At 30.5% G+C, this 20,550-nt stretch overlaps 1 protein-coding gene across 4 annotated transcripts in view; it reads left to right on the top strand.

Moving 5' to 3' along the window:
• LOC129957230 (peripheral plasma membrane protein CASK-like) overlaps window positions 1–20,550 on the top strand; it is a 416,803-nt gene that overhangs the window by 173,413 nt on the left and 222,840 nt on the right. For 3 of the 4 annotated variants that reach the window (XM_056069469.1, XM_056069468.1, XM_056069467.1), the window contains exons 4-7: window positions 8,059–8,136; window positions 11,864–12,042; window positions 16,566–16,628; window positions 19,917–20,092. In XM_056069469.1, the coding sequence (XP_055925444.1) occupies window positions 8,059–8,136; window positions 11,864–12,042; window positions 16,566–16,628; window positions 19,917–20,092 (496 nt within the window). The remainder of the gene's footprint in view (window positions 1–8,058; window positions 8,137–11,863; window positions 12,043–16,565; window positions 16,629–19,916; window positions 20,093–20,550) is intronic. The other variant, XM_056069470.1, reaches the window with a different exon arrangement.

Here is a 20,550-nt window from a genome sequence, read left to right as displayed (position 1 = left end):
TTTTCTGCTGAAGAGTTCAACCTATTAAGCTTGCTGATTTAGCAAAAATTGAAAAAAAAAATGGCGATATCTTGCCATGAAGTTTAAACTAACAGAATTTGAATATCGTCCAACCATTACTTATTTTAAAACTGAGTTTATTTATTTTAAGTTCACAGTCTTCGTAAATATGTAGAAATAATTGCGTAGTTTAACTTTTTTTGAAAATAGTTTCTTTTAAAAATAGCATCGTAATAAATTGGATACAGTTTAGTTGTCATCGTTTTGGAAATTTTAGAAATTAATAATTCCTTTTTTTAAAAATAAGAATAAATAATGTGTATTTCATATTGTAAATTCGCTATTTATTCTTAATGACAAATCCACTTGTAATTTTCTATTGATATTTTTCTTTAATTTTATATAATAACTAGCCGCCTTTGGCGACCAGCCGGTTCGCCAATCTTAATGTTCGTTAAAATTTTAATAATTAAATATTTTATGCAATTCCTACTTTAATAGCTTCTTCATTAAAATATTTTAAAACTTCAAATTTTGATTGTCATATAATTCATTCATAATATTATAAAGGCCTTCAGTTATAACGTAATATGTACCTCTCTCATTTTCTGTTACCACCCGTAGAATTTATGCTTTAAATTAAAGTGGAAAGAATTAATCTTCAATTAATATAATAATATTTTTTACTGAAACAAAGCACTTTTTTTATAATCTGATTACTGAAAATAGAGTCACTCAGCGTTTAAACTTTATGGGCACTAAAGAATATCTTTTTTAATTTATGTAATATCTCAAGAATTGGTCAACAAAATTTTCTTAGATTCATCATGAACAGATCGATCAATTAACAATGCTTAATTTGAAATGCATCAAACACTAAGAAAATAAAACGAATCGTTTAAAATAAACGGTTGAAAACAGGTTTTAAAAAAACTACTTAAAAAGCGATGTACTTAAAACTATAAGTATATACAAAAATATATATAACTAACATAAATGCATTTTAATTATAAAAGCATACAACTAAATTTAAAAATAATTAAAATCAAGAATCATCCGTTGATAATATTGTCAACAATCAGAACACAGTGCGCATGCGTGAATTTTCAACGCCAGTTACGTAACGCAAATACGTGATTTTTTCTACGCCAGTTGGGGTAACGCTATGCGGATTAGAAATTTTTTAATTTCCTTTATTCTGTTTTAATTTAATTCAAAAGTACTTCAGAATGAATCTGGAAGATCGATTCATTAACAATGTTTAATTTTAAATGCATCAAACATTAAGAAAATAAACAGAATCGTTTGAAATAATCCGCCGAAAAATATTAACCCTAGCCTCATTACTGTTGGGAGAAACAAAAAAATACTGAAGCCTTACTCATTTGGCGGTGGGAAAAATGGAAGATTTTTTTGGCGGAAAAGTTGGCGGTGGGGAAAATGAAAGATTTTTTTGGCGGGAAAGTTAGTTTTTAATTAATAATTAAAATTATAATTAAAAATTCGAAAAAAGGAACCCCAGGTGCACATTCCAGCCCTCCAAGGTATACACGTGCCAAATTTGGTAGCTGTAGGTCGAATTGTCTGGCCTGTAGAGCGCCAACACACACACACACATTGAGCTTTATTATAAGTATAGATATAGATATAGATAATAACCTGAAGAAATATAGCCAACAATGAAACCATATATTTGATTCTTTTTCTTTGCTTACACGATTCAAATTAGATATCTCAACTCTAAAAAAGTTGTTGTTAGTTGCATTTGTTTTGTTTTTATCGTTCGTTTGAATCGTGTAATAGAAATCGTGTTTACAGAAAAAATATTTCTAAAAGAATGCAAACGATTATTTAAAACATAAACGATTGTGAATGATAACTTTTATTTATTTATTATTTTAGAAATTAAGAAAGATTTTTGTAATGGATAAATTTAACTGCCTTTTTGTGAACTGCTTAGTAAATATTTATTACTTTTTATTTATTTTTCGTTTTCCATTTATTTGTTTTTTCTTCTTTGATCGTTTGAATTTAAAATATGCGCATGAATTTGTCTTTTCTTAGTCTGTTGTTTACGTGTGGAAAATGGTTTTCATTCCTTTCGTTTGGAAAGTATGCAAGGGCAAAAAATATTATATTTGCCACCAATTTCGATTTCTAGTTGTTGATGAATTTCCCTGAATTGAAAAAAGAAAAACGTTTTTGAAAATTTTTTTGCTGCCAACTCAAAAATTAGCAGATTAAATTAGGTATGCAGTCCTTGCAATAATTAATATATAAAATGTTAATCTTATTTTTAATGCAATTATGCCTTTAATTCAACCATATGTGTGTTACGAAAGTGGTAGATCTAATTTAAATTTTAACGCTTCTTTGAGAATTATAATTGAAAGATGCAATTAGATAGTTTAAATTTATTATATGATTATTTTACACCGACAATATATATTTACATTTAGCTTTGAATTAAGTTGATAATGGGTAGATTGTTTCTTTTTTATGTCACTTCTAAAATGATAATTTAAAAACGCAACAGTTAAATGAAAAAAAATTATGTGGTCATGACATCAAAATTGTAAATCTGTGACGAATTTTAATTATTAGGGAGTTTTTAAAAATATACAGGGTTTCATGAAAAGTCTCTTACAAGCTTTAAGAGACGACCAGACATACAGAAACAAATCATTTTTAAAATAGAACATTTAAGTCCACACAAAACTTGACCGCTAAGAGGGAGTCAATTTTACTAAAAATTAAAGCATATTACAGATATAATGGAATACACCATAGTAAACAACATTGTTGCATAAATAACATTTCTGTAAATAAAATGGGGCAATTAGCAGTAAGTTATTCAGGTAAATAATCAAAGGACTTACCAACTAAAGAAATAAGCGTTATGCATGTTCTTGTTCACGTAATTTGATTGTTTGAATTTGCTTCTGTTTTAAATGTTTGTTTGTTTGATTTAATTTTGTATCCCATTAAATCTGTTCGATTTAATTTAATTTTATATTGCAAAAGCCAATTTTGGCCATTCTGTGCCAAATGCAAGACGTGAAATTTTATTCCATATGTTGCAGAACACGCAAGACTCAAGCAAACGTACTTCGTTTCTTACAGAATTCAATCCCAGTTAAACTAAAAAAGCCAGAAAAATCGATAAAAACTCATGTATTTGTATATAATATGTCATATCATTATGTATATACATAGAATATATTATATATAACTTATTATTATATATAATTTATATATAACTTTAACTATTATTATATTATATTAACTTTTATATTATTATAAATTAACATAGAATATATTATTATGTATATACATTATATAAAACCAACGTGAATGGTCTCACTGAAAAGTTCTCGCATATTCTCAAATAAAGATCTTATCTCACATCTTCCGCATAAAATTATGGAATTTGGGTAATGCCAAGAATTCCTTTCGTAGCTTTAGTGAAATGACAGTACCAGTATGTAGATTTTTGGATTGAATCCAGCATTTTTACTGGATCTATTGTGATAATATGCATTTTGGACACATTTTTGCTGCTCATTGACACCAAAATTTGGCATGAAACTGCAGTTGTGACAAATCACGTGATCATGATAGTAGCATGTGTTAGCATGTGATCAGAAACACACTGAATTTCATAGATATAAGTCATTGCGTTTTATGTGTCATTACTTTTACATGAATGCGAAAATACAGACCGACAGATGGTCAACCGTTTGATGAATTTTGTTCAAAATTTGATATCTATACTTTAGATTCTAAACCTATGTACTAAATTTTATTTTTCTAACTCGCTGCATTTTGTAATTATCGAATTCAGTAGTAATCGAAGAAGCAGAACGACAGACTTCCAGTGAGTAGATTTCATACAAAATTTGATAGAAATCTGCAAATTTGTCCACTGTGCCATATGTCAGATTTCACCGTCTATCTCAAAATGATTCTGAGATATCGTGTTCATAGACAGACAGATATGATGCCAAAAATGTGTTTTTCGGAACTCGGGGAGATCTAAAACGTGGAGATTCGTCAGAATCTCGAGCTCAATTTTTTTGACGATTCGTATAATTTTTCTGTAATTCATGTACAAGAAGTAAAAAAGAGTCTTTGGCTAGGATGTTCTCCCAACAAGTCTTTTTGATAGAAATCTGCAAATTTGGCCTCTGTGCCATATGTCAGATTTCACCGCCTATCTCAAAATGATTCTGAGATATCGTGTTCATAGACAGACAGATATGATGCCAAAAATGTGTTTTTCGGAACTCGGGGAGATCTAAAACGTGGAGATTCATCAGAATCTCGAGCTCAATTTTTTTGACGATTCTTATAATGTTTCTGTAATTCATGTACGAGAAGTAAAAAAGAGTCTTTGGCTAGGATGTTCTCCCAACAAGTCTTTTTGATAGAAATCTGCAAATTTGGCCACTGTGCCATATGTCAGATTTCACCGCCTATCTCAAAATGATTCTGATATATCGTGTTCATAGACAGACAGATATGATGCCAAAAATGTGTTTTTCGGAACTCGGGGAGATCTAAAACGTGGAGATTCATCAGAATCTCGAGCTCAATTTTTTTGACGATTCTTATAATTTTTCTGTAATTCATGTACGAGAAGTAAAAAAGAGTCTTTGGCTAGGATGTTCTCCCAACAAGTCTTTTTGATAGAAATCTGCAAATTTGGCCACTGTGCCATATGTCAGATTTCACCGTCTATCTCAAAATGATTCTGATATATCGTGTTCATAGACAGAGAAATATGATGCCAAAAATGTGTTTTTCGGAACTCGGGGAGATCTAAAACGTGGAGATTCATCAGAATCTCGAGCTCAATTTTTTTGACGATTCTTATAATTTTTCTGTAATTCATGTACGAGAAGTAAAAAAGAGTCTTTGGCTAGGATGTTCTCCCAACAAGTCTTTTTGATAGAAATCTGCAAATTTGGCCACTGTGCCATATGTCAGATTTCACCTTCTATCTCAAAATGATTCTGATATATCGTGTTCATAGACAGAGAAATATGATGCCAAAAATGTGTTTTTCGGAACTCGGGGAGATCTAAAACGTGGAGATTCGTCAGAATCTCGAGCTCAATTTTTTTGACGATTCGTATAATTTTTCTGTAATTCATGTACGAGAAGTAAAAAAGAGTCTTTGGCTAGGATGTTCTCCCAACAAGTCTTTTTGATAGAAATCTGCAAATTTGGCCACTGTGCCATATGTCAGATTTCACCTTCTATCTCAAAATGATTCTGATATATCGTGTTCATAGACAGAGAAATATGATGCCAAAAATGTGTTTTTCGGAACTCGGGGAGATCTAAAACGTGGAGATTCATCAGAATCTCGAGCTCAATTTTTTTGACGATTCTTATAATTTTTCTGTAATTCATGTACGAGAAGTAAAAAAGAGTCTTTGGCTAGGATGTTCTCCCAACAAGTCTTTTTGATAGAAATCTGCAAATTTGGCCACTGTGCCATATGTCAGACAGACATACTTCCAAAAATGGGTTTTTCGGCCGCATGAAGATTTGAAATGTGCATATATATCAAAATGTAGAGCCCTAATTATTTGACTATTGCAATATTTATTCTGTACTTTCTATGCGAGAAATGAAAAAAAAACATTTTGACTGGGATATTCGCCCTGGTCTTTGAAAACATTGATATTTCCAGAATGGTTTCTCTCTGAGATCGAAGCATTTGACTAGTATTATTTGATAGAGAGATAAAAATGGCAAAAGCACATGTAATTAGAAGTTTTAATTTGAGTAAATATTCAAGCTTTCTTCTATTCTGTTCTGTTAATGTTATTCTAAGGTTATTCTGCTTAAATGAAAAAAATTAAATATTTCTTTAGAGGGTGAATTTTATTCAGCCCATTCTGATTTTTTTAATGCCAAATACGGTGCCTTTTTTTATACAGTTAAATTTCCAATTGCCTGAAAGGCGTCACTTACTTGGATGAAATTTTCAACTTTTATTACAGTTCTTGTAGGGGCTTTATGAACCGTCTCACTCCTTGCAATCCCTAAATGTTCACGGATCTAACGGAATGTTATATGCATGCCATTTTATGGCAAATAAAGACGAAATTCAACATTCTTCAGACCTAAAGGATGGCTTAACAGAGAAACATTCATTTTCATTTCAATGCCGCTTTTTGAATCTGTATATAAAATAAATATTTTAATACCCATGTTTGCTATTTTAACTGCCATGCCTACTGTTATTGAGGTTTAAGTAAATATGTCTGCTATTATTAAGGTTTCCTAAATAATTGAATTTTATACAAATTATGGGGATTTTGTTTATCCCAAATAGTTTGCCATTTTTTTCACAATAAATTTCCCACTGATTGAAAAATGTCACTTATTTTTAAACTTTTATTACGGGTCTTCTGGCAAATTTATCAACCATCTTACTATGTTTTATTACCAATGGTTACTATTTTAATTAACATGCCTCTTATTATTAAGATTTAACTACCCAAATCTATTATTATTAAGGTTTTTTTTAAAAAAAGTGAATTTAATACAGCTTATTTTATGTATTTTAACCAAAGCCCAGTATATTTTATATATTATGATGGAAATACGGAACAAAATTCGAAAAATTTCTCTGAAATTTCTAAGAACCTGTATTGTACACTTTATCAGGTTATTCATTACTTATTTCACTTGCAAACAGACCTTTGTAGCTGTCGCTCTTTGCTATGAAGACCGCACTTTCTGTTGTAGAAACGATTCATTTATGTATGCCTAAACTAATCCACACAATTTGTTAATTACCTAGTGAGAATTACAGTATATTCGAGTCTCTTTAATAAATTATAAAGCTTAACTGAAAATGCACTGTATTTCGCCCTGTACGAAAAGCTATGAAAAGTAAATTCCCGCTAGTTTAATGAATTGTTTAAATGAAGTCCAAAAACATTGAAACATTTATAAAAAAGAAAAAAGAAGTATTTATTTAAAAGAATTCTCTATTTCATTTCGAGCATCCACTTTGAAGGTTTTCTGATTCTTTTTTTTTTTTTTTATCTATGAAGACATATTGTTAAGATTTACAGCCCCCCTCCCTCCCTTCTTTTTTACTTCCTCGTTTATGAACTTTAAAAGAAAAAGTATCTCCTGTACTCATTATAAAATTTGAACTCTTGATTTTGACGAATTTTCGCATTTTGGATTTCACTGAATATGAGAGCACATGTTTGAGATTATGTTTGTCTGTAAAAACTGTAAGTGGTTATCAAAATGACGGAAACACGCATGAATAAAAGCGACATTTAAGAATGCTCTTCGTAAGCATTAAAATATAATCTTAGCTACCATTTTTTTTAGTGTAAAAAGTGTATATCCTGGTAGCATGAGATAGCCTTGGTGAAGTTGTATACGGGTTGGATTTTTGTCAAAAACGTAGAAAGTCAGATTTCACAGACTTCTAAAAAAGCCAAATTGTAGAAGTTAGATTAACTACAGAAACAGTGGCCGAAACATCCAACCCATTAGGCATTTTTAGGGATACAGTGTCTAAAGTCATCGCAGCATACATACCACAATGGCAACTCAATGGCGAGTTTGGCACTGTTAGCCATTTAAGTCATTTTGGCAATGTTTTATTGCAATTTTTGTTAATATTGATAAAAAGGAGACATTTAATTGTAATTTCATTAATGCTGATGAAAGCAGATATTTTATCGTAATTTGGTAAAATTTAATTTAAAAGAAAGACTAGTTTGGTTGTGAAGTCTTCTATTCTATAGAACTAGTCGTACTGTTTGTTCGCATATTAAGTTCCCATATTAGTTAGTTTAAGTTAAGTATCCTATATTAATGTTTTGTTTTTTCATTATTTTTATATTGGCTATGTCATCTATTTACTTTTTTATAATTTATATGGTTTAAATTTTTTATGTCTTACGTATATTTTTTTCATAAGAAAGGCATTCTTTCATAATTTTATCGAGAGATATTTATGTGCCATAAATGCGTGCTATAATGAACTCATATTAATTTTTGTATCTTTTACAGCATGGAAGGTTCTGATTTGTGCTTTGAAATTGTGAAACGAGCCTCGCTAGGTTTCGTCTACAGCGAAGCCGTTGCCAGGTAAGGATTGAGAATATTGTATTATTTTAATTTATAACAAATCACGAGAAAATATATCACTAAGTTTTCACTAATAGACTTTAATTCAAGCATAGCTATGATGTGAAGTTTTGAGTTAAATTTCTAACTTCAGTTCGACAGAACAGTTCGATAACTTTTATGTCGTCATAATTTATCTGCTTTTAATAAATTTCGTTATTTCGAATACTACTTTTTTATGGCATCAGTTGGTTTAGATTTGAGTTTTAAGTCCTAAAAATGCATTCAAATTTACTATATCATGCCGAAAGAACATTACAATTTGAACAAGTGGCATTAGAGTAAAAGATAAAACAATTTGGAATTCTGACGTCATTTTAACAGAATACCTCGGTAGCTTTTATGCCGTTATAATTTATCTGCTTTTGATAAATTCTGTTATTTCGAATTCCATTTTTTTATGTCATAATCAGGTTTAGATTTAAGTTTCAGGACTTGAAAAAAAAGTTTAAGACCAAGCGGAAAGCTTAAATCTTAAGGCCAAATAGAACATTACAGTGTGAGCAAGTGACGTTTTAATAAAAAATAAAAAATAAAATTGGAATTTTTACGTTAATTCAACGGAATATTTTGCTATGTCATCATAATTTATCTTTTAAGGTAATTCTTAATTTTTTATTGCATTAATATGGTTGGGATTTGAATATAAAGACTCAAAAACTGCTTAGTTAGATATTTTAAATCAAAGCAAATAATAAAATTCAAGCAAGTGATGATTTAGAAAAGAATAAATTAAGTTTTGTTGAAACCCAAATTTTCATTGAGTTTTGCTGAAATATGCCAATTTTGTCTATCTCGAACTCATCAGGATAATTGCTAGTTAATTGTGTCGTTTTTCACATTTTCCTGGAATTTGATCAAGATTCTTGATTTCGATCTAACATACAAGATTGTAGGCACCGAGTAATGTTATTATTCTATGTTGGACTACGACACTCATATATGAACTCGTATATGTTGTTAAGTTACATTGTCACTTTTTCCTTAATTGGATGTTTTTGCTGTTGCTGTACTAATAGAAAAACGATATTTTGCATCCATATTCATTTTCAGCTAGAAATGAAGTGCGTATTTATTTATTCATTTATAACCTACGGATATCCACTCAACCTTAGGGTATAGAAAGTTTTAGCAGTTACTGGCACAGAGTTCAAAATTAGCAGTTGTATACTTTATACATTCACAAAATACAATAATATTCATATTTATTATAAATATTACATAACCAATAATTATGTACACAACATTTTAGGCACTCATAAACATTGAAAACATTAGAGGTCCAATGCTGCAGTAAATATGAACCAATTCTTTGGAGAACCATATTATCCCAAAGGGTAATTACATAAAACAACCGAAATGTTTTTAAAAAAGGAAACTTTATTTTAAGAATGCATCTAAACTAATTTGCGAAAGCTACTTAATTTAAAAAAACAAAACCATTATGTAAATAAAGCAATTTAAAGGGAAGTGTCCCGAAAAGAATTCTTATCTTAATGGAAAAAAATTTAGCCCACAGTAAATGAATTGCGAACTCTTCTGCAATTTCAGTTTAGCTAAAATGCTTATACTATACTTATTCATTTATACTACATTCAAGAGCAAAGAATGCTCTACTAAGTATTTAAACCAAAAAGTTTGTGTTTTTAAGCAGAAAAAGGCAAGGAAACTCTTTGTGTATAATAATGAAATAAAAAAATTATAGTGTGGCGAATTGTGATGCGCGAGGATAGAACCTGGGACCTTGTGGTTCGCAGTCCAGTAACATGACCACGATACAAAAGCAATTGCTGGGTTAGCGTAGCTGTTAACTGGCTTATAAGCTATTCACTATACACTCTCCCTCCAGTGAGTCGGAGGTGAGGCGAGGCGAACGATAGGGTTGTTGAGTGGTGATGTATTAGCTATTGAGTCTAATGTGCTTGTACCCATTTGGGTAGCGCCAAGCGTTATGTCGAGCGTGTGTGGGTGAGTGGTTGCTGTTGCTGCGTCAAGTGAGTCTGACGACTTTGGGTTGCTGCAGCCGTTTTGTGTTGCTGCGTCAAGTGAGTCTGACAATGTGGAAGATTGAGATGCGCGAGGTTAGAACCTGGGACCTTGTGGTTCGCAGTTCAGTAACATGACCACGATACAAAAGCAATTGCTGGGTTAGCGTAGCTGTTAACTGGCTTATAAGCTATTCACTATACACTCTCCCTCCAGTGAGTCGGAGGTGAGGCGAGGCGAACGATAGGGTTGTTGAGTGGTGATGTAGTAGCTATTGAGTCTAATGTGCTTGTACCCATTTGGGTAGCGCCAAGCGTTATGTCGAGCGTGTGTGGGTGAGTGGTTGCTGTTGCTGCGTCAAGTGAGTCTGACGACTTTGGGTTGCTGCAGCCTTTTTGTGTTGCTGCGTCAAATGAGTCTGACAATGTGGAAGATTGAGATGCGCGAGGTTAGAACCTGGGACCTTGTGGTTCGCAGTCCAGTAACATGACCATGATATAAAAGCAATTGCTGGGTTAGCGTAGCTGTTAACTGCTATTCACTACAATAGCATCTTCGATGATTTGTGTGCTAACTTTGTTAAATCTGAAAATATATAATGAAAACGGGCTATAATTTGCTACAAGATAAATAAAGAACTTATTAATAATGAGTAATTTGACTGACCTAATTTTAAAATGTAGTTATAATTTCTTGTAAATTGAATAATGGGCAATGCTTCATAATCTAATGGAAATCCCATTTGTATTAGTAATGGCAAACAAAATTATCGATACCTCCGAATTCTCCACGAGGAAAATTCGTTTATAATTTTAAATCTAACTAGCAGTAGTGGTCTCTCCAGAACTTTCTCGCATACTCTCTGATGAAAGTGTTATTCCAGAAGGTGGAAATGACATACAATAGTTGCGAAATATTAATCTTTGTCGTGTATTTTTTACTTCTACAGAATCTATCGTGTGATCCTTAGCCAGTTTTTTTCGGCGATTAATTCTTGGAATGCGGTTAAAAGTGTCCGAAAATCTTATTTGTGTTTAGACGCGTCCTTCAAAACCAATTTGACACAGTACTACACTCGTAGTCACAAAATCGCATACCAAATCTGATATATTTAAGTCACTGCATTTTTGAGTCATTACGTTTACATATTTCACGAATCGACAGATGGTCAATCCGTCATTGATTTTGGCTGAAAATTTGACCGATGTCTACTCTGCAGTTGTTAAACATATGTGCTAAATGTTATCTATCTAGCTTCCTTCGTTTCGTAGTTATCGTGTCAACTTGCATTCAAATAGACGGATGGACAGATTTCTTCTAAACAGATTTTACTCAATTTTTTTTTAAATGTACAAATTCGATTAAAGACCGCGTACCAAATTTCATACATCTAGCTCATACTTTTTGAGTTTTCCTTGTCACAGACAGACATATATATATATATATTTAAATATATGTTTTTTGAATTAAAAAAAAACAGGTATCAATGCAATTCCAACACAGGTATCAATACAGGAAGACACTACAATACTTTCTCTATACCCTGTATATGAGAAAGAAAAAAGATACGATGAGAATGGGTTATGATTTGCTGCCAGATCAATTAAGAATTTAACCTTGAATTATTACAAACAATTAATAATATTTTTTTACAAAGTGAATAATGTCTGATGCACCAGTGACTGTTTTCTCTGCATTTCAGCCACTACATGCGCCAAGTGCTGGAAGCTGTCCGCTACTGCCACGAGAACGACATCATCCACCGTGACATCAAGCCCCAGTGCATCCTGCTGGCAACCGTCGAGAACTCTGCCCCAGTCAAACTCGGAGGGTTCGGATCCGCCATCAAGGTCAAAGGGGACAAGAATGTCTCTGGAGAAGGTAGGATGGGAGTTTCTGCTACCCTATTGTCAAACCCGTTTTCGGTATCGCTTCATTTTATTTAATTTTTAGAAAACTTGTGTGTGAGATTTCAATTACTAGAATGAGAATTTTCAAGTAGTAGAAAAGCACTACATTCTTTTTTTTCCAAAGTCTTCCATATAAATTATGTGCATTTTTATTATATGTTTTTTAATCACTTATGGAATTGATTGTTCATATCCATTGTTAATTATCGATGTATCTGTTCATCATATTTGAAGAATGAACGGAATGAAAATAAAATTACCACTACTTTCCATAGAGTTATTAGAGATCACTCAAATAAGATGCGCGAGGAAAGCAAAATTCTTTAAATTTAATTGTGTAATGGCTGTGTGAGAATATGGAAAGGAAATGGTTAAATCGAAAGAAAATAATGTAAATTGCCGAAAGGGAATGGTTAAATTTGGTTTATTATAAACTTTAGTCCAACACTTGAGAACAAATGTCTCTAGAGGGCATCGCCTATAATTTCTATTAAAACTAATTGCTTAAATCAGTTTATTTTAAACCGAAAAAGAGAATGGTTATATTTGATATATTTTAACTCTGGCTTATTATACACTAGGGCACTATAACTAATAAAGAAGACAAACAATTTTCTTTGTTTCATGAAATTTGATATTACAAGAATGTTTCTGGCGATTAACAATTGGCGTCATTCAAACGCTGACTACAACATAAGTTTTGCTTCAATTTTCTTTTGCAATGATTATTAACGGAATGGGCAGTTGAAGATGTTTTAAACTTAAGAGAAAATTCGGATCACAATTTGTCGAGGAGTCGGAAAATGTAATCATCGTTGGAATTCGAAATAATCTTATTCTCACTTCCTATAAATGTTAATTTATTTGAGTTTTCTTACTCAAAAGTCAGCAGATGGCAGCACCGACTCTTTATTTTTGTGCCTTGATGTATTTCAGTTAAAGAAGGGAAAAAATTATTAAATGTTTTCATTCATTTATCTTATATTCTTCATAAGCATTTAATTTTTTATTGTATAGAAAATCTTTCATTATTTATGAAATATGAAATCATTCTTTCATTATGAATAAGTATAGACGATTGATTTGGCTGATTGTAATGCGATAATTCTCCAAGAGATGGCGCCACATTTCTCTTCAAAATGATTATGAATAATAAAACTGTATTATTTCGATATTTTAAATCCTTCTTTTGGCAGTTTATAAGTAGTTGCCGGAGATATAATGCTACTTAAAACGTAAAAATGTTACAAAAAATTCCAAAAATATAATTTCTTGCTTTTTTTATATAAGTAATGTTCTTAGACTTACCCACTGTGCAGATTGTTCTAGAATCAATTTTAATAAGTTCCTTAATTATGTGACTGGTTTAATTTGAAAAAACATAAAAAAGCATAAAGCATTTATGAGGTAAAATATCGAGGAAAGTCGACAAAACCAAAATGATGTTTAACAGTATAAACTGATTTTCTCAACAATGCAATTACTGAATTTGCTCAGTTAATTTTTTTTTAATACGAATTGAATTTATTTGTCTGTTTGTTTCATCTAAAATTAAATTCAAGAATTTTTTAAATCTAGTATTTAGCTCTGAAAGAAATAATTTGAATTATATTGACAAAATTAGCGTATTATAATTATTTTGTTTGCCCCAATTTTTTCATTTATCATTTATAATTTTTTAAATATTGGCAGAAGTTATTCTTAAGTTATTCTGCCAATACAAGAAAAATTTCCCTTAATGTTTGCTTATTAAGTTTGCTTAAAGCTTAGTATTTGAGTTCTAATCGAAAGTTTTTCATATTAATGTAATAAATTTGAATTATCTTAAATTTTTTCCCAACAACTCCTTAATTAATTCATTTTTCTGTCATATTTGACAAACAGAAGTATATTAGCAAACACCAAAACAGAGAAAAAATAATCATTTATGAAATTTTATAAAAAAAATTGTGCACAAAATAAAAATTTAAAAATCTTAAAAATCTTCGAAAAAGTGAATTTAACAGCTAATTTAGCCACGTTTCTTTGAAGTTCAAAATGCATATCGTCTGCTGTTATTGATAGCCGCCTTATTGGCACAACGGCTGATGTATTTTGATGGCTAAATTGCGTGCGAATATTTTCATTATGTTTATAATGAAATTAAATAAATGTTCCTGAAAAATATAAAGAGTTTTAGAAAGTTAATATGGTTTCGGTTTTAAGAAGTGACTGTATGAAAGGAATTCAATTTTACGAATTTAATTGTAAATAAATTTCAGCACTAATGTTAATCTTTTTAATTATTTCATTAACGTTAGAAAAGAAGAAAGCTATGTGAAATTTTCATTAAGAAAATCCTAGCTTTATTGTAGCATGGGAATTATCGTATTAGACTACTATATAATCCAGAACCTTTTATTTTTCGATGAATGACCGGTAAAAAAAAAGCTTTATTTCTTTTAAATTAATAAGAAAAAAAATATTTACATTTATTATTATTTATTTGTAATTATTGGATAAAATCTTGAAATATTTATCTATGTTTAGATAAATTTCAAAATAATTTATGATTATATAGCCGAAATCACGTGATTTGTTAACTAACCAAATCAATTAACTCAAATAAATTATACTTAAAAATTTTGTTCGATCACTTTATCAACTCAGTTGCGAAAATATTTTAATATACTATCACTAAGAAAATAGCCTTTTAAAAGCTTAAATAAAAAAAAAAGAAGAAGTTTATTTGAGGTGTTTTGAGTAAATTCAAGAAAGAATGAAACTATTAAAAATTTGATTAAAATAATTTTGAGGAAATAGTTTTAAATAATTATTTAGCATTAGTTACAATGAATTGTTTATGGCTAAAGAAATGAAGCACATGAAATAATTATTTAGCATTAGTTACAATGAATTGTTTATGGCTAAAGAAATGAAGCACATGAAATAATTTGAGAAGTATAACAAAGATTTCATCTGTATTGATTGTATTCAGAATCATCGAAGCATTGACCAGATTAACTACCAAATTATAAAATACTTTTTTCGTTAATTTTGACGAATGAGAATTCGAAACAGGATTTTAAAAAATTCCTTTTTTTATTTTTATTAACACTAAAATAATCAGTACAAGAACTTAAATAATGCCTACATTTAACCTCCACTCCTGGTCGGAAGTGAAATTTTGCGATTAAAAGAGTGTATACATAGCAGCCATAACAATTTTATGCATTAAAGATCTCAATATTATTTATGTAAGAAAGCTGAACCTTAAATGAAACGACTTCATGAATTTGACATTAATTTCTGATATATTCTTAATAAAATAAAATTCATTTTGATTATTTTTTAGCTGAAGTTTCGTATAGCTGTATAGAAGAATCCCTTGATATTGTTCATTTACATTTATAGTACACTAAATATCCCAAAGATGGAGCCATGTTTCGTATGAAAAAAAAGATCTGGATTAAGTTCTGCTTTGAAAATGATGGAGAATCATTTCAATTGAATTAAATGAAATTAAAATTATTAAATACATTCTTAGGATGATAAAATTCGCTACGATTATTTTGTGGCTGATGCTTCTTATTTTAGCATAGACAAATCCTCAGATTTGTTTATTAATATTTACAGTACTCTAGATATCCAATAGATGGCGCCATGTTTCTTATGACAAAAGATCTAAAGTATGCTCTGCTTTAAAAATGATCTACATTCACTTCAATTGAATTGAATGCAATTAAATTTATTAAATAAGTTCCAACAATACTGTTTTTATTTGATTCTTTAAGCATTTCAGGAAGTTTTGCTTGGCTTTTTAAAGAAAAAATTTGTGAAAGTTTAATACTTATCGAAATCTAATGATAGGCTATTTGTAAATTATCATCTTGTATCTGTAATACGTAGCAATTAAATGATTTTGTTTAATAATGAATAAAACATACAATAAAAATGTTCATCATTCAAGATTTTAGCATTTTTATTATAAATAATTATGTCTCTTCTGTAAATGATTTAAAATTATCACATAAGTCGTGAGAATAACCGATTGCAATTAATTTTCATTTTGAAACGAAACTCGCCTTTTTCGATATCTCCAAACAATTTTTTTCCTTAAAATTTATAGTTTTTCTAAAAAAAATATTCTAAATTATTTACATCAGAAAATAAACTCTTAATTCATGAACTTATTTCACATAACAAACAATATTTCACATGTCATTTAAATATATTTTGTTTGATGCTTTTTTACCACTGTAAGATTTCTCCATGGAATCTGAAATTAGATTGGAGAGGTACTTTTGAAGTGCACGAGGTAAGTATAAATCGACTCCAATAAAGAGTTCGAAGAAATTCGAGTCAAATGCAGCTAAAAACAGTAAAAAAATAAAAGTGTGACGTGCATCTTCGTATTGGTTAATTTGTTGTTCTTTGTGTTTTTGATGTTTTTTGATTTCTGCATGCGTACCTGTTCTTGCATGATGAAATGCACGTTTTCTTTCTTTCCCGCAGTGTATGACTATCGATCTGGCATTGGCACGAATGGCAGATTTTACTTGAAATGCGATGAGCATGGTAAGCGCTCTCTCCTTCTGCTCTCGCTTTCTGTGTGTGTGCGTGCGTGTGTGTGTGTATAATTCAACTGCTCATTCGATTTTCTGTGTGTTATTTTTCGTTGTACATTTTTTTGTGTTTTTTTATTTTATTTTTCAAAATATAAGACAATTATGTGTGTTTTCAACAAATCACAATAATGAAATACTGTGCAATGTATTAAGCATTAGATGACAAGTCTTAAAATGCAATCGAACTATGATTTGGCGGATAAATTTTATATAATAAGTTTTCAGTTGAAACTACTTCTTCTTTCTTTCGTCACAGAATATCCCCGAACTTGGAATCTCTAGGATTTCCTGTCGTTTGAAAAGTTATACGTGGGAGTATTTATTAAGAAAAAGAATTATTTTTTTTTAGTTTACATATACAATACACAGAAAAAGTAACTATATAGAATATTATAATCATGAAGAAGGTGTTCGGTGCGGAGTATGAGTAGATGAAATCTATTGAAGTTAATATATTCTGGAGAAGAGCTTGGTTGAGAAATGAAACGAAAATTTATACTGGACTTGGATCTGGAGTAATCAATTCCTCGTTCTCTTGTAGGAATCGCACAAGATTTCTAATTTTGACCTTGGACATCTTGTTTCTCATAACGTTGGTCCACCAGATGTTTTCTAGGTCGTGGGTGGGTTTTTTTGAGATGAATAGATGTGGTGAGAGGGCAGCTAGTGGCATAATGAAGGGGATCGCCTACTTCGCCGCAGCCACATTGATCAGATCCTTTAATATGGAATCTCTTGAAATATGAAGGGAAAGGGCCATGGCCAGTTGCAAAGATAATGTCAAGCCTATTCCAAGATGATGGGTTAAAGGACACTTTGGAGATGATTTGATAGATGTTTCTGCCTGTTGAGCCATTGTCCCACTCTTCTTGCAGTTGAAACTACTGTATTTGAAACTTTCATGTCAGATTTAGATGTAATCAATTTGTTTGGTGGATACTATTTGATTATTCTCCTATTAGCACAAAATGACCAACAACATAGTTACGATATCTTCACGGCACTGTCCACCGTTCAAAATATCGAATAACATCGGAGATATATCGCACAATATCTTGTGTTAACAGGGCGATACTTGCCAATCAATTACTAATTGAGTTCATAAATCGTTGTAGATGGCACATTTTGTTATGTGTGTAGTGGATTGTGATGAGCGAGGATAGAACCTGGGACCTTGTGGACCTTGTGGTTCACAGCCGAGTAACATGACCACAATACAAAAGCAACTGCTCGTGTAGCGTAGCTGTTAATTGGCTTATAAGTTTTCACCACATGTGTAAAGAGAGCTATGAAACGTAAGCTCGAGAATTAAGTTGGGGGATTTAAAAGTGAATTTTACCGACGGCACAAATTTTTTTGAACGATTATTAGAATATTTTGAATGATTTAGTAAAATAAAGAACGTTTTTTTTTGAAGTGCAGCTGTAGTATATCTGTTTATAAAACTCTAAATGTGATAAAACAAAATTGTATTTAAGATAATTATATAATAATAAAAAAAATATTTATGTCTGGGAACATAAATAATTTCTCGAGCAACTCAAAAATAATTTAATACAAACAATAATAAATAGGAATTTATTTACAGATAATGTATGGCAAACGTGAAATTGAAGTTAAAAATATTTAAGTAAAAGACAGAGTTCCAAATATTTTTTCGATATGCACATGAATTGCATCGGGAACTGAAACGTTGCTATCTAGGGAATAAAAGCTTCTCTTCGGATTATAAACAGATAAAAAAAGATTAAAGGCTCGACCGCATTCGTATAAATATGTATTTAAATGAAATTTGCTTAGAATTGTAAGAGTAATTTATTTTTAATATTATTTTCATATTGTTCTAAATTATTTTATTGTTGCTTTAAACTGCTTATATGTTCGCTATTTTTTGTTTGCTTTTTATTTGATAATTGATATTTTTTTTATGTGAACATATCTTTGTGTTTTCATTTTCCTCTTATTTTATAACTAACTCAACTAGTTTCTAAATTTCAACTTGACATTATCTTTTTAAATCAATTAATTAAAAATATGTGGAAATAAAACTATAATTATTTGATTAGATTTCGTAAAATTTCTGTTAAACGGAAAATGAATATTTAAATGAAAAATGAAATGGTGTTTTCGTATAATATTTCCCAAACAAATAATTTTACTTGTGTACATTATTTATATATATATATTTTATTTTGCCTTCCTTATTGTTGTCATTGTCATGTCATCATATTTTTTTTCATTGTATTTGATATATTTATTAAAATATTCATGTTTGTATTTAAGTTTAGAAAAAGTTGCATTTATGTTTAAAAACAATAAGTGCTTAATCATATAACTCTCAATATATGTTGAATTGGAGTTAGATTCTTGTACTTTTATTGCGAGGGTAAATAAATGTTTTTTTTTCTTTAAAAAATAGTAGTTGTTATGTAACACAGACTGTCGTACAATTTTTGCGTGCTTTCTAGAAAACTACCTGTTTTCTTAAGCTTCAAACTGTAGCTCCCAGAGCATCTTAATACTCCAAGCAATTTAGAATTCCATCGGCTTGTTTATTCTTTCAACAGCGTATCTTACAAACATTGCCAGATTCCAGAAGGTTTACGATTGATCATCAGCTATTATACAAAAAATAAACGAAATAATATTAACAAAATATGTTTATCAAAGAAAAAATCGTTTGCATTTACTTTTTAATTATACTTTAACAAAATAAAAATAGTAGCAGTTATAATATGTCTGAAAAGAAATCGTCTGCTAAATATATATTAACAGATTTAGATTATGATATTTAACGAACATACAATATTATGCAGTATTTTTGGATATTATATTATATTATTCAATATTCAACAGTGTTATTTAATATCATAGAATATTGTATAATATATTTTAAGTGGAGGGGAGAATAAAGAGCTGAACGTTTTTCTGAAATTTAGTAAAACTTTATTTATTTATTTTGAAATTTTCTATATTTGTCTTTGGTGAATTTTCTGATATTCCTTTCTCTTTTAAACTATTCAATATTTGTCTCTTGAAATGTTTAATATTTTCTTTTGTTGAAATTTCAATTTGCCTTTTATTTTAGATTTATATTGTTTTAAAGGAGACAAAAAATATTTTTGAACCTATCCGATTTTTTTGAGACGTATGCACGCCTCTTTTAATTCATGTTTCTTTTGGAATTTCTAATACTAAACTTTTTTTGAAATTGCTGATGTTCCCTGCATTGTTGTAGGTCGAATCGGTACTTCCCACTTCATGGCTCCGGAGATCGTTTTGAGAAGGCCGTACGGAAAGCCGGCTGACGTCTGGAGTTGTGGCGTCCTCCTCTACGTTCTGCTGACAGGGACACAGCCCTTCCTGGGGACAAAGGAGTGGCTTTACGAGTCCATATGTAGTGGACATGTTAACGTATGCTATATATTTTATCGATTTTTTTAATAATTCATTCATTTAATTTTATTACTTCCATTTTGTGATCGATTTTTTTAAAAATTCGTTTACTGATTTGCCAGAATTTTTATATTTTGCTGAGTTTAGTTTTCCCGATGATAATAACCTCTGGGGGGCACCTCGAAATGAGGATGAGATGCTTCCGGCATGGTGGTTGGATCTCGCCACCCTGGAGGGTACACTAATAGGTGGGGGGGATCTGACTCCTCCCATCGATGACGGGACGTACTTCCTTCGGGGAGGGCTGTACCGTGGCTGTTGATGGCCCTTAGGACTCAACCACAGTTCCCGCCAATGTTGCTGTTGCGGCGATCCGGTCATTCATGGTTTAAATCCGTGTGCCTTCGTGGCGGGTCGGAGAGTTAGATGGTTGACTTCCCGATGATAATGTACTACTTTAATATTTTCAAAATTTA

Source organism: Argiope bruennichi, chromosome 11 (assembly GCF_947563725.1).
Source record: "Argiope bruennichi chromosome 11, qqArgBrue1.1, whole genome shotgun sequence".
Taxonomy (NCBI): Eukaryota; Metazoa; Arthropoda; class Arachnida; order Araneae; family Araneidae; genus Argiope; species Argiope bruennichi.
Note: the sequence above shows the minus strand (reverse complement) of the source record. Positions and strands in the feature narration are given on the sequence as shown.